Below are 12,222 nucleotides of genomic sequence, written 5' to 3' on the forward strand. Positions count from 1 at the left end.
CCAACAAAAAAAAACAAAAAAAAAAAAAAGGCAAGTCTTGGTGACGAGAAACAAGAACAACCGGGAGAAAATGGGGTATTGAAGATCCTAGGAATTGGACGAGTGGGAGAGTGGGATTTGTCACTGTTGTGTTCGAGAACGAGAGCATTGAGCTTTTGCGCATTGGGAGAGTGGAGGGCCACTATCCAATTACTCGTTGTCCAGGGCAAAAAAGATACCAAGACGCGTCTCCCCCGTCGCGACTTTACGCGAAATCTGCACGTTCAGGAGACCGGGGGACCCACTTCAATTAAGCCAGCAGCGTCCCGCGCGACAGATGCGCTGCAGGGGAAGTTCAACGCACGGACCAAAGACACCGGCCCAGCAACGAACCGTCGACCGGGGGGGAGGCCCAAATTCGGTGGACGTCATCTCAGGCCACGGGCAGACTTTGAGAGAGAGAGAGAGCTTTACCGGGGGACCCAAAGTCGAGAGTCGGGATTCACGAGACCTATCACCGGATGCGCACGATCTCACTCACACATATAAACTAGACTCATCACATAATGGCAGACTCCCCAGACAACATCCCGGGACCAAAGAAGGAGGGGCAAAAGCTATACCTCTGGTCCCGTTCAAACCAAGGTCCAGTCGGAGAGGGAGCTCCGGGTACTACTACGCCTACATCGACGACGGCATCACCAACATCACCGGAGCAATCGGCGGCCGACCCTAAGCTCAACCCAACCGAGTTCCAGAAAAACTTCCCGACGCAAGATGGCGCCAATGGCCCCGGGTACCCGTCGATAGGCGAGGCCGTCAAGTCCATCAAGTCGGACGACTTCCTCTCCGTCACGCAGACGCCGTGCGCACGGGACGGGTTCCTGACGGGCATTGCCAGCGGTGCTGGTGTGGGAGGATTCAGATATGTCTTTGGAGGTAACCTCCCCTCTTGATTTCTATTCTGCCTCGATATGAGATTTCCTCTCAGATGACCTCACCTTCACATTCACACCTCTCCCCCTTCTCTCACACTCACTCATCTTCATCCTCATCCCCACCACCTTTACTAAGAGCACCACACTAAATCCTCGCGCAGGCTCACCCATCAAGGCGGCAAACTGGGCCGTAGGCAGCTTCCTCGTCGGTTGCATCGGCTCCTACGAGTACTGCCAGATGAAGCGGCGACAGGAGCGCGTCAAGATGAAGAGGACCGTCGAGGTCTACCAGGAGACCATGGTCGACAAGCGCCGCCGCGAAATTGAGCAGCTCAAGCAGCAGGCAGAGCAGAGGAAGGCAGACGAGGAGGCAAAGGCCGCCAGCCAAAAGTCTTGGTACAAGTTTTGGTAAAGAACTTTTGAGGGGGGGGAAGACTTTGGTCTCTCAAAGAAGAGCGCCCATGAGGCGAATCTTTTCTTCCTCTTTGTATGAATAATTTCACACAAAGTCCAAAAGAAGCATCTGCGAGTGGCTTCATAAACGCCCCCATTTCCCTAACACCATATGACATATGACGCCTTCCGTAGCCATTTCCTCAGCCGGGCCATACCCAAGCCAAACCACAGAGCTCAATGATGCCATGTCCAATCGCAAAATTCACTGCTCGCACCCATCATGTGACCATCCTTAGAAGTTCGTCACAACTGTGCTCGCTTCTGATTCCGTGAAGCGCACCTTTCGCACGCCTCCGCTGCCGCCAGCAGAAGGCTTGGAAGCAAGACCAGCACCGCTCCCTCGTCTCCGCTGGCTGCGTCGGGCCCTGGCCTCGCTCTCTTCCCGCTTCTTATACTCGGCCAGTTGCAGACGGCGCTTCTGTGTCCGCGCATAGGCCATTGCGGCAGTGGGCATGAATCCGACACCGTTAATGCCTGTGCCGTCATCGTCGTCGTCTTCTGGGTCGTAAATCGTAATCTCTTCCTCCTTCCAGGTGAGTGCAGCCCTGACTGGGTCCACAATCGTCTTCATCTCCTGGTCTTCTTGTTGTTGCTGCGGTTCAGCGGCCGTGGCTGCAGCAGGGGCATTGGTCTTGTTGGTGCCCTTGCGACCCTTGAGCGGTGGTGTGCCGGCGCGTCTCCGTCCTCGAGATTTGGGATCTTGTAGTTTGTCGAGCGAAGGATAGGGAAGCTGTTGTTGTGAGCTCGTGGCCACCGTTGTGCCGGCAGCAGTGGCAGCGTCTTCTTCCGCAGGCTTTGATTTCGGGGTAGGCACCGGATCGCTCTTGACGTCGGGGTCCGGAATGACAACTGGTATGTCTGCGGCAGCGGAAGCGGTAGCGACAGCGGTGTTGTTGCCCTCAACGTCCGTCATCTCCAGCTCAGGAACTTTGAGTCTCTTGCGGCTCGCAAATGGGTCGTCGTCAGAGTATCCGTACCCCCTGCCTTTCTTATGCTCGTCGCGCGTTGGGTCGTATGCGGCGTCGTGTGCATATAGGCCCTGGGGGGCAGCAGCAGCAGCGGCTCGGTTCTGTTGCTGGGCTACCCCGCCCCCACCACTATTCCCACTCAGTGCCAGACCACGAAACTTGTGAACGACCTTGCTGTGTGGGCTTGCGCTCCCGTCCTCCGCGTCGCTGCTCTTAGGAGTATGGTCGGCAGGCAGCGGGAAGGAGAATTTGGAGGTTGTGTATATCGGTGACAGCGGCGGGTCGTCTTCGTCTCGCTTGCGCTTCGGGGTCGTCGTCGGGGTTGGGAAGGAGTCGGCCATGGTTTTGTGTGGTATAGGTACGGATAGCGCCGCACCTCTGCGGTGATGGTGGGCTGATTTAGGTACCGGTAGGTTATCTGACTCGTCCGGGATATTGTTGGCAAATGGGAATGGGTCGACGATGCAATAAGGCGACGGGCGTGATTATCGGTTGGAAGTATGTTGTCGTCGTTAAGTGAAAGTTGTAAGTTTAACTTCTCGAGGAATCCAGGTATCGTGAATCAGTGGCGGTCAAGAAGAGGAAGTAATTAAGATGGTTGTTGAAGAAAAGGCTCTAACTTGGTCAAGTGATTGAATTACCTTGGTCTTGAAGGCAGGTCCGGCAGTTACCCTTTGGATCTGGGCTGGTCCTTCCTTCCCTCAGTGCAAACTTGTACCAAACCTGGAAAGAGCCTGGCCCATCTGCCTCGCTCTTGCTGTTACCTTACGTTGGCACGATAAGCTAAACACACCACGCTAAAATAAAGCTAGAGCCCCCCCTCGGTGAGCTGCGTACGCCGTAAGGAACCTCTCACACCTCTCTCGTTTTCATCTCATCTTTTCATCACCTCCAGCTTCGTCAGAAGAATCAGTTAAATCGGCTCGTTTCCAAGTTGCACGGACGCTGCCGGCTGACATATAATCCCCAGACGCTCGAAGCTTGAAGCACCTCTCAAAGGTCTGAGGGATGTCTACCGTAGTCTCAAGACTGGAATTATGTTTTGTCGGAAGAACACACAAAACTTGTCAGGTATACGTACATTGCGGCAATAACACAAAAAGCTGTTCTCTTTGGGTTTCGGATCATTGAGCTACAATGTGGTAGGTTTAAGACTCTGAAATAGGGGCATGTCAGAGGTTATTCAGAGGTGTACAGCTGGTTGTGAAGACGAGGGAGAGGTGAACTACTCACTGACTTGCAAAGTCAAAAATCAAACCAAATCACTTCTTAACAACAGATTCCAATTACGAAGGGATTCACTATCCATTCTACTCATCGTCTTCGTATCCACCCTCATAACCAACCTCACCAAGTCCCTCTTACTCGCTCCAAGCCTTATACACAATCCTCGTCCCATACGTCTCCCCCTTCTTCAACAACATCTGCCCCTTCCACTCATCCACATTAATCGCATTCACCCACCGACTCGGCTCAACGCAGAACCCGCTCCTCTTGCCCCTCGCCGCGGCGCCCTCCACAGCAGGAACATCAATCCCCTCGCCCGTGTAAAACTGGAACGCCGGCTCCGTGCTGAGAACCTCGAGGTTCACCCCGTTCTTGGGGTGCTTGGCATGCACATGCAGCTTCAGCGGCTTGCCGCGGGTATCAATCGGCACCGCGCCCGCCTCCTTCTCCTCGATGACAACAAAACAGTCGTCCACCGCGGGAGCCTCGACACCGAGCTCAAACGGCTTGCCGCCCTCGATGCCGGGGAAGGGAGCGGGCCCACCGGTAGGGATACCGTCCTCGCGGGGAAGGTACGCGTTCGTCGCCAGCGTCGCGACGGTGCCGGCAAAAGTATCGTCGCCTGTGAGGTTAAAGTACGAGTGATTCGTCATGTTAATAGCCGTCTCCTCAGCGCCGTCGACAAGCTGCGCCTCGTACTCCATACCCAGCACCGAGACCTCCTTGCCATCCACCTTTTGCGTGCCGGCCGTGTAGATGACCTTCACCTGGACTTTACCAGGGAATCCTTCGTCGCCGTCCTCGCTAGTCAACGAAAACTCGACGGTCTCTCCGCCCTGAAGGCCCTCGACACCCGGGATCTTACGAACGCCGACGGGCTTGGGACCCTCCCAGACCTTGGAGCTCCAGGGCTTGCTGCCGCCGTGGAGGTTGTTGTTACCGTCGTTGGCGGCGAGCTTGTACGTCTTCCCCCCGTTGAGGGACTTGATCTGCGCCGAGGCGAGGCGGTTTGCGACGCGGCCGACGGTGACGCCAAAGTAGGGTGAGTTGTGCTTCTCGTAGAGGTCCTGGGTCGGGAAGCCCTGGACAATGTTGACGCCCTTGACCTTGAAGGACTGCAGGATGGCGCCCAGGGGCAGGAACTCGAAGGTTGCGTCGGACATTGTGTGAAAGGTTGTGGCCTCTTTTGGGAACGGGCTTTGGTGATGGGGATAATCGATCGAAGTTTTGAATCACGGAATTCTCAGTCCAAGATGAGAGCTACGACAGAACCTGAAATCACGCAGGCTGTAAGTATGTTGGGCAAGGGGAAGGCGACCATTTATGGAGCGCGACAAGAGTCCCGTCACTGGTTGACATGGCGAAACAAGCAATTCAGGCTATTATTGCTTGTATCTGCGCTTGTTGGCCGATGTAGTGGGGTGTTTGGACGAGGATGGAGGGGGGAAACAGTGCAAGAGAAATGACGGCGTCTGCGGGGGGACGCACGCCCGCGGCGGGGTAAATTGGAGACACAAGAGACGTAGCTGGTGCGTGACATGGGGAGCTTTCACCCTTATCCCCTCTGTTTGGCCGGTGCCCTCACTCCTCAACACCGAACCACGAGGTTCCTAGCCCCATTTCGAGCGGCCATGCTGTTGTCTTACTGGCGCGTCTAAACAACACGAGCAGCTCTGCGCCTTTGTCTTCGCGTCTCCGGCTTTTTGGGGAAACGATGGATCCAAGTTGCCAAGTTCCCAGAGGACCAGAGGGTGTTGGCGCATGGCGGATAGAGACAACAGTCAACTTGAGAGGCCCGCTTCAGCTGGGTAATAGACTAAGACTGAAGTAAGAATCTGCTTCCAACCGCGAGCTGTGACTGGGTGAACAAGTTGTCAATTGTCCCGAATCAGTGAGGAACCCGCCGCGGTCCAAAAATCAGTGCATTAAGATCGTGTACAGCCTTTTGGTGACCCCTTGTCCTCTTCGGGCGACACTCCGCGATGTAAAAGCGCCACAAAAATAAAGTGTCCTCACTCTCCCATGGTATGTATGATACAACCTGCAACAGGTACAATCATTCGAATAATGACCCGCCAACACATGATACACTGTCCCAATATTTGTTACATCAGTCCGATTCTTCGTCGTCGTCCCCGAGGAACGCCAGGTCCGCTCGCGCCTTGCCTCGTGCCCGCGACGGGATATGTGACTCTTGATCCTCATCATCATCGTCGTCGTCTTTGGCGTTCTCATCTTCAGAAGCATCATCCTTCACAGCCTTCTTGGGGGCTGGCTGTCCGCGCGCCTTGCTTCGAGATGATCTGCCTTCTACGCCCCAGTTGGCATTCATCTCCTGAACTGCTTCCAAGTCCGCCTCCAGTTCTCTTCGCTCCTTGATCTCTTTTGCCTTCGCTTCTGAAAAGCGACCATCCATGCCAATGTCTTTGAGCATGCCTCTGAGGTGCCTCATCTTGGCCTTGGTATCGTCTCCGTATTGCTTCAACTCGAAGCCCCAGATCTTGCGAATACCGCATTTGACCAAGTGGGACTGTAGCTTTTTAATCTCTGCATCGTCGGGGTTCTCTGGGGCTGCCGGTGCCTTCTTCGGCTTGGTTGCCTTGGCCTTGGTCTTGCTGCCAGCTCCGGCTTCCTTCTTCTTGCGTTTGGGCTTGGGTGGCTCGTCTATCACGTCTGATAGCTCGCTAGTCGTGTCATCAGCTGGAACCTCGGCCTTCTTGTCGTCGGAAGCTTCAGGCTGCTTCTCGGTTGACTCGTCATCCTTCTTTGCCTCAACCTTCTCTTCTTGTGGCTTTTCCTCCTTATTCTCAGCCTTCTCGTCCTCGCTGTCAGGCGGGGAGCTTAACGCGTCTGAACCACTATCTTCAACCTTGCTCGCACGTCCGTTGGTGGGTTTAGACGCCTTCGGCTTGGCAGGGCTCGCTTCGTCAGATTCGGAGTCGATCACAGGAGCGTCCTCCTTCTTCTTCCGCGGTGCTGCCTTTTTCCTCGGTTTCGGCTTAGGTTTTGGCTTCTCCTCCTCAGAAGCACTCGCATCGGATTCTTTTACTTTGGCAGAGGCGCGCTTTCTGCGCTTCGCAGGTGATGACTTTTCGGCAGCTTGACGCTTGCCAGCTTTCTTCGGCTTCGCATCTTCCTCGTCTTTCTCAGGTTCGGCTTCATCATCGGGGTCGGCATTGCCCTCCACGAGGTTGGTCTGATGTGATGTCAGGAAGTCGGCCTTCACTAATACTGGCGATAACCGTGCCAGTGCCAGGGAGGGGTTGGGTAATTACAGCGAGCTCCTTGATCATCTTTTTGCTCTTATCCTTCCATTTTCCTGAAGAGAGCACTTCATCTTCGAGTCCGAGGTCAGATTCGACGCGCCTTCGAACGGAGTTCACGTTGAGGCTGTCGATATCCGTCTTGAAGACCTCGCGGACTTTTGCGAGGATCGTCGCCTCGATCTCCTTGTCAGAGGGAGCCATGCTTGTAAGATTCGCCGGTTTGAAGGGATTCAATGGTGCAATTGAGCGTTGACGTCGTCGTGTAATTGATTCACAAATCCATTTGGCGCGAAATGGGGCAGGATGCAAAGAGCTTTGGCTCTGTCGCGCAGGAAGTCGCGTCGAGGAACAGTGTCTGAGCGCAGACGGCGACGCGGGCAGGCGCAGATCAAGCGCAACCGGGGTAAGCTGCGACTGCCAACTGGGCTGACCGGAGTGGGGCGGCAGTCACCCGACGTCAATGTCGGACCTGGTCCGAGCTTTCTACCCAGAATTTAGCCCGAAGGCAGGATGCAACGGCGCCGGAAGTTGGAAGCAAGGAAAGATAGAAGCATCGGTGCGAACAGTCGAATCAGCCCTTCATTGCTGCAGTGAAACGATGAGTCTTCTGCTAATAAGCTGCTCCAGTTTCGAATCCTCTTGGATACACCAAGCTGGTTAGCAAGAACGACGGGTTGACGAAAATGCCCGGGCTCACTCAACTCGATTTGTGACGATGAGTGCGATTGTGTAAACAGCGACGAGGAGTTTTTTTCTCAAAAGCAGCTGCATCAATTATAGCCCGAAGAAGCTGCATAAAACTATTTCACACACTTGAGAATACACTGTGAATTCGGATCCGAAATGGTATGAAACTGGCTCAAGTCGGGCCGGGGACTATTACAGCCAGTCAACCTCGCAGATTTGCGAGGGGTAGGACATTTTGATCCGGAAGTTATGGGGCCGTCGATGTCAGTCTTTGGTAGCCAAACGGGGAGCCTGGTCAACCTTGTGGGTTGGATGATTGGGCTGGATCGTTCTCTGAATATCTAGCGTATGTCATTGGTTATGCGACGGTCGAAACGTCCAGTAGTCGGGGCTGGAGCTCCTTTTCGATTGTCGGGACAGACAGTGAGCTTGCTAGCAGTAATGCTGGTTCGTGTAAGGTAGCTCACCCAATGGCCTAATTGCATGCAGTGCAGGTCATATCCGATCCTGGGATGGTGACGGCACATTTACGTTGTGGGATCGATCACCACTTACTCACCTGTAAATGCGAGGCTCCACTAGCTTCAAGATTCTCGGGATTTGGCATCAGAGCATCAATCCATTAGCGGAGAGATGCAAGGTACTCTTCTCTCCAAAGAGTAAAGAGGCAGCTGGAGAAACAAGGCTGAAGGGGGAAAGAGGGCATTGGTGGGTGTGAGCGGACATTGGCGCCGGGAAGCCACCCGAAACCTGGAGGCTCGATTTGAAGGAAGGACCAGGTGCCATTAAGATGGGTGGTGGATGGAGGGAAATTTTCAAGAGACATCGTGAACATTCTCTCCTCTACCGCCGATGAAGTACCCACATCTCGGCGCCGGAATCCCCACCCTCTGGCGGATGATGCCCAGGTCTCCCATGTACATCTACTTGGCACCTCATGCTCTGGAAGTCTTTTTGCCTAGTCCTACAAGACAAATGCAAGGTAGGAAACGCGGCGGAGGGAGCTTCGGCTTGACGGGCCTATTGAAAATATATCGCTCACCGTACCTCTCGGTCAGATTGTCTATTTGTCCGGGCAAGGCAAGCAGTAGTAGATGTGAGGGATGCCAAAAGGACGGGCTGCAGAGGTTGGAGGGGGGCAGAGAGAAGAGTGACAGGGCCGGGAATTCCTCGTAATGACATGACATGGATATGTACCTAAATTACGTCGATGGCACCGCAGTAAGTATCCGTACCAGCAGCGCCCAAGGTCCAACATGATCTTGCCTTGCAAGTACCTCATGCCCCAAATGTTGCCTCGCCTCAGTCTAAGAGACGCTTAGGAACGTAGCCACGCTTCGTCTGCTGCGTTTGGTGCTCTTTTCTTATCTTGAGGTGTTACCATTCGAACAACACCAAACATTCAGACTAAGAGCGTCACGTCCGTTAAGGTACTCTGCCCCATTGCCTTACCCAAACTGCCCCACAAACCAAGTACCTCTACTTCTGGGGAAACGCAAGCTCTGGTGTGCCAGTGTCGCATCAGGTCGAGCTTTCTCCGTTGTGCAGCTGCTGCCCGTCAAGTTTGGATTGCACTGAGCCGGATTGGCCTTTTCCTGCTTCTTCTCAACACCCTCTCGTTTCTTCCTCGCTCAGTCAACAAACGCAACCTGGCAAGCCAACCACCGACTAGCCGCCGTCTTCCGTCTCTTTCCACCTCACCCTACTCCTTCACGCACCAAGGTTCTCTCCTCCCTCCATTCACCCAGACGAAGCTTGTCCTACATTGCACTGCTTGCTTTCGTGCATTACTTTCCCACGTAGCTTGCGTCCGACAGCCCGGCTTCTTCCAATACCACTGCATACCTTCTGTCCCGTCTACATATCTTATACATACACTAGTCGCCCTCGCCCTTATTCGAAGCTTTCTCTGTAAACCGCGATTCCCTCCCACCTCTCTCGGCAACCCAAGAAGCTTACGACTTTGGCAACCAAGCTCTATCCAGCACCAACCTGCCCATTTGGTTCTCCCTCAGAAAATCATACAAGCAGCAGCCCACCCCTGCGTGCCTTTTACGTCGCCGTTACTTGAGCTTTAGGTACTTGATCTTCCTGGCATTTACCCCTCCATCATCCCCCGCAAGCTCATCCCAGCCAGTCTCAGCTAACACCTTACCCTCCCGCCACAGTATACCCCAGCATACCTAGCTACTGCTGTTCCCCCAATTACCTACCACCCATCGAACGAACCCTCCACGAAATATTTCGCACCACCATCCTCCACCCAACACCTCCAGCACCACGCAAATCGCCCAAGATGCCTTCGCTCGCCCCCGACGAAGACACTGCGCCCGGCCGCCTCCTCCTGCTCTCCAACCGACTGCCCATCACCATCAAGCGTTCTGACGATGGCAGCTACTCCTTCTCCATGTCCTCTGGCGGTCTCGTCACCGGCCTCAGTGGTCTGTCAAAAACCACGAGCTTTCAATGGTACGGCTGGCCAGGCCTCGAAGTCCCCGACAACGAAATCGCCGGCATGAAGCAGCGCCTGAAGGACGAATACGATGCTCACCCTGTCTTCATTGACGACGAGCTCGCTGACAAGCACTACAATGGCTTCTCTAGTATGGACGAACCTCCCTTGCCTCTATGTCTTCTACCAGCTCGACTAACAACTAAACTTTTTCCGCAGACTCTATTCTCTGGCCGCTTTTCCACTACCACCCCGGTGAAATCACATTCGACGAGAGCGCATGGGCCGCTTACCGCGAAGTCAACCGTCTGTTTGCCAAGGCTGTCGTCCAGGACGTTCAGGATGGCGATCTAATTTGGGTTCACGACTACCATCTGATGTTGCTGCCCGAGATGCTTCGCGAGGAAATCGGCGACTCCAAGAAGAATGTCAAAATTGGCTTCTTCCTGCACACGCCTTTCCCTTCTTCCGAAATCTACCGTATCCTTCCTGTCCGCGAAGCCCTCCTGACGGGTGTCCTCGACTGCGATCTCATCGGCTTCCACACCTATGACTATGCTCGTCACTTCTTGAGCAGTTGCTCTCGCATTCTGTAAGTCGGAGTCAAAAGGCGAAGACTCGTTTTCTCTCAAACTCATACTGACGTCACATGCAGTGGAACTCCTACGACCCCGAATGGTGTTGATTACAATGGCAAATTCGTCACCGTTGGCGCATTCCCTATCGGTATTGACCCTGAGAAGTTCGTCGAGGGCCTCAAGAAGCCCAAGGTTCAGGAGCGCATTGACGCTCTTACGCGCAAGTTCAACGGGGTCAAACTCATTGTCGGTGTCGACCGCCTCGACTACATCAAGGGCGTCCCTCAGAAGCTCCATGCATTGGAGGTCTTTTTGACAGAACACCCCGAGTGGATTGGCAAGATTGTGCTGGTTCAGGTCGCCGTGCCTTCAAGGCAGGACGTCGAGGAGTACCAGAATCTGCGCGCCGTGGTAAACGAGCTTGTCGGCCGTATCAACGGCAAGTTTGGCACCATCGAATTCATGCCCATTCACTTCCTCCACCAGAGTGTCTCCTTCGATGAGCTCACGGCACTGTACGCCGTTTCCGACGCCTGCCTCGTTTCCTCCACGCGCGATGGCATGAACCTAGTCTCGTACGAGTATATCGCTACTCAGCGCGAGCGTCACGGTGTCATGATCCTGTCCGAGTTCACCGGCGCCGCCCAGTCCCTCAACGGCTCTCTCATTGTCAACCCATGGAACACTGAAGAGCTGGCAAACGCCATCCACGATGCCGTGACCATGTCCCCCGAGCAGCGCGAGACCAATTACAAGAAGCTCGAGCGCTACGTTTTCAAGTATACGTCGTCTTGGTGGGGTCAGTCCTTTGTCGCCGAGATGACCCGTCTCTCCCACGAGGCAACGCAGTCCAAGACGTTGAAGAATATTGGCGGCAACGTGGTTGGTCAGGTCACCAAGGCGATCCAGGGCGTAGTCGACAGCGTCACCGGGAACAAGGACAGCGCAGAAGATGCAAAGGAGACGAAGGCAGAGAAGCAAGAAGCATAACGGCCACTTGTAAATCCAAAAACTTGCATACCAAGTTATTCACTTTTTTACTGGGCAAGAGTCGTCGTCTCTGACGGCTGATTAACGAAAGCATGATTGAAAGAGAGAAAAGAAGAAGATTTTGCTCTCCTCGGGCAAAAGTTAGTGGGCGCGAAGCATACATGATCGGAAACAATGGCATCGAGCCGAGCGGAGTTTTTGGGGGAGCTTTTTACCATGTTCTTTTGTTTCAATTTCTGATGCTGGCAGGAGGGATATGGACGGGTCGCATGAGAGAAGATGTGTCGTACATGACGTCTATCCAATGCATTTGTCTCAATTTAGTTTATTTTCTTCTAGGGGGCATCCCCGTATTAGACTATCTACCAACTCTACGAGAGTTATGGAACATTACAAGTGACTCGTACACGATATATCAAGTGCATATTAGGGGCAGTTTAGAGTTAATGCGAATTGAAAAATAAACGCTAATCTCGCATTTGCTAAAACTAGAAGGGAGGTGGGAACAAACTACCATAGCTTGCTCACTTTCGGAAGATCTCAAAAGGTATCTAGAAAAGTACCCACTCTCCTTGTCGGGATGTCAAGAGAGAGAAGAGGGTGACGAAGCGAAAAGCAGACTCTTGAGAGTATTTGGCGGCACAGAGCAGAAGGAAAAATAGTAAGGTAAACGTGTTGTGC

General features: G+C 53.8%; 5 protein-coding genes across 5 annotated transcripts; 2 read left to right on the forward strand and 3 right to left on the reverse strand.

Annotated features, from left to right (window-relative positions):
* The first annotated feature begins 372 nt into the window (after positions 1–372).
* On the forward strand, positions 373–1,467 carry BDP81DRAFT_190162 (uncharacterized protein). The gene is made up of 2 exons (XM_060582398.1): positions 373–918; positions 1,079–1,467. Exons 1-2 carry the CDS (start codon positions 546–548, stop codon positions 1,327–1,329), a joined length of 624 nt encoding a protein of 207 aa, XP_060447313.1. The 5' UTR covers positions 373–545; the 3' UTR covers positions 1,330–1,467.
* A 138-nt stretch (positions 1,468–1,605) lies between these two features.
* On the reverse strand, positions 1,606–2,682 carry BDP81DRAFT_447672 (uncharacterized protein; the record flags this gene model as incomplete). Its single annotated transcript, XM_060592209.1, has 1 exon — positions 1,606–2,682. One exon carries the CDS (start codon positions 2,680–2,682, stop codon positions 1,606–1,608), a length of 1,077 nt encoding a protein of 358 aa, XP_060447314.1.
* A 1,020-nt stretch (positions 2,683–3,702) lies between these two features.
* BDP81DRAFT_447673 (aldose 1-epimerase) lies at positions 3,703–4,731 on the reverse strand (the record flags this gene model as incomplete). The annotated part of the gene is made up of 1 exon (XM_060592210.1): positions 3,703–4,731. The coding sequence occupies one exon, from the start codon at positions 4,729–4,731 to the stop codon at positions 3,703–3,705; it is 1,029 nt and encodes a 342-aa protein (XP_060447315.1).
* Positions 4,732–5,678: 947 nt separating this feature from the next.
* BDP81DRAFT_459373 (uncharacterized protein) lies at positions 5,679–7,035 on the reverse strand (the record flags this gene model as incomplete). The annotated part of the gene is made up of 2 exons (XM_060593531.1): positions 5,679–6,764; positions 6,844–7,035. The coding sequence occupies 2 exons, from the start codon at positions 7,033–7,035 to the stop codon at positions 5,679–5,681; spliced, it is 1,278 nt and encodes a 425-aa protein (XP_060447316.1).
* Positions 7,036–9,460: 2,425 nt separating this feature from the next.
* Positions 9,461–11,565, forward strand: BDP81DRAFT_190234 (alpha,alpha-trehalose-phosphate synthase 1). The gene is made up of 4 exons (XM_060582399.1): positions 9,461–9,599; positions 9,690–10,124; positions 10,193–10,565; positions 10,629–11,565. The coding sequence occupies exons 2-4, from the start codon at positions 9,818–9,820 to the stop codon at positions 11,539–11,541; spliced, it is 1,593 nt and encodes a 530-aa protein (XP_060447317.1). The 5' UTR covers positions 9,461–9,599; positions 9,690–9,817; the 3' UTR covers positions 11,542–11,565.
* Positions 11,566–12,222: the final 657 nt, after the last annotated feature.

The sequence above is a fragment of the Colletotrichum phormii genome (assembly GCF_030913505.1).
Source record: "Colletotrichum phormii strain CBS 102054 chromosome Unknown BDP81scaffold_6, whole genome shotgun sequence".
Lineage (NCBI taxonomy): Eukaryota > Fungi > Ascomycota > Sordariomycetes > Glomerellales > Glomerellaceae > Colletotrichum > Colletotrichum phormii.

Coding starts and splice junctions, on each gene's coding strand:
- BDP81DRAFT_190162 (XM_060582398.1), top strand. CDS start 546: ATGGCAGACTCCCCAGACAACATCCCGGGACCAAAGAAGGAGGGGCAA. Junction 919..1,078: donor ATTCAGATATGTCTTTGGAG/GTAACCTCCCCT, acceptor ATCCTCGCGCAG/GCTCACCCATCAAGGCGGCA.
- BDP81DRAFT_190234 (XM_060582399.1), top strand. CDS start 9,818: ATGCCTTCGCTCGCCCCCGACGAAGACACTGCGCCCGGCCGCCTCCTC. Junction 10,125..10,192: donor GCACTACAATGGCTTCTCTA/GTATGGACGAAC, acceptor CTTTTTCCGCAG/ACTCTATTCTCTGGCCGCTT. Junction 10,566..10,628: donor AGCAGTTGCTCTCGCATTCT/GTAAGTCGGAGT, acceptor CGTCACATGCAG/TGGAACTCCTACGACCCCGA.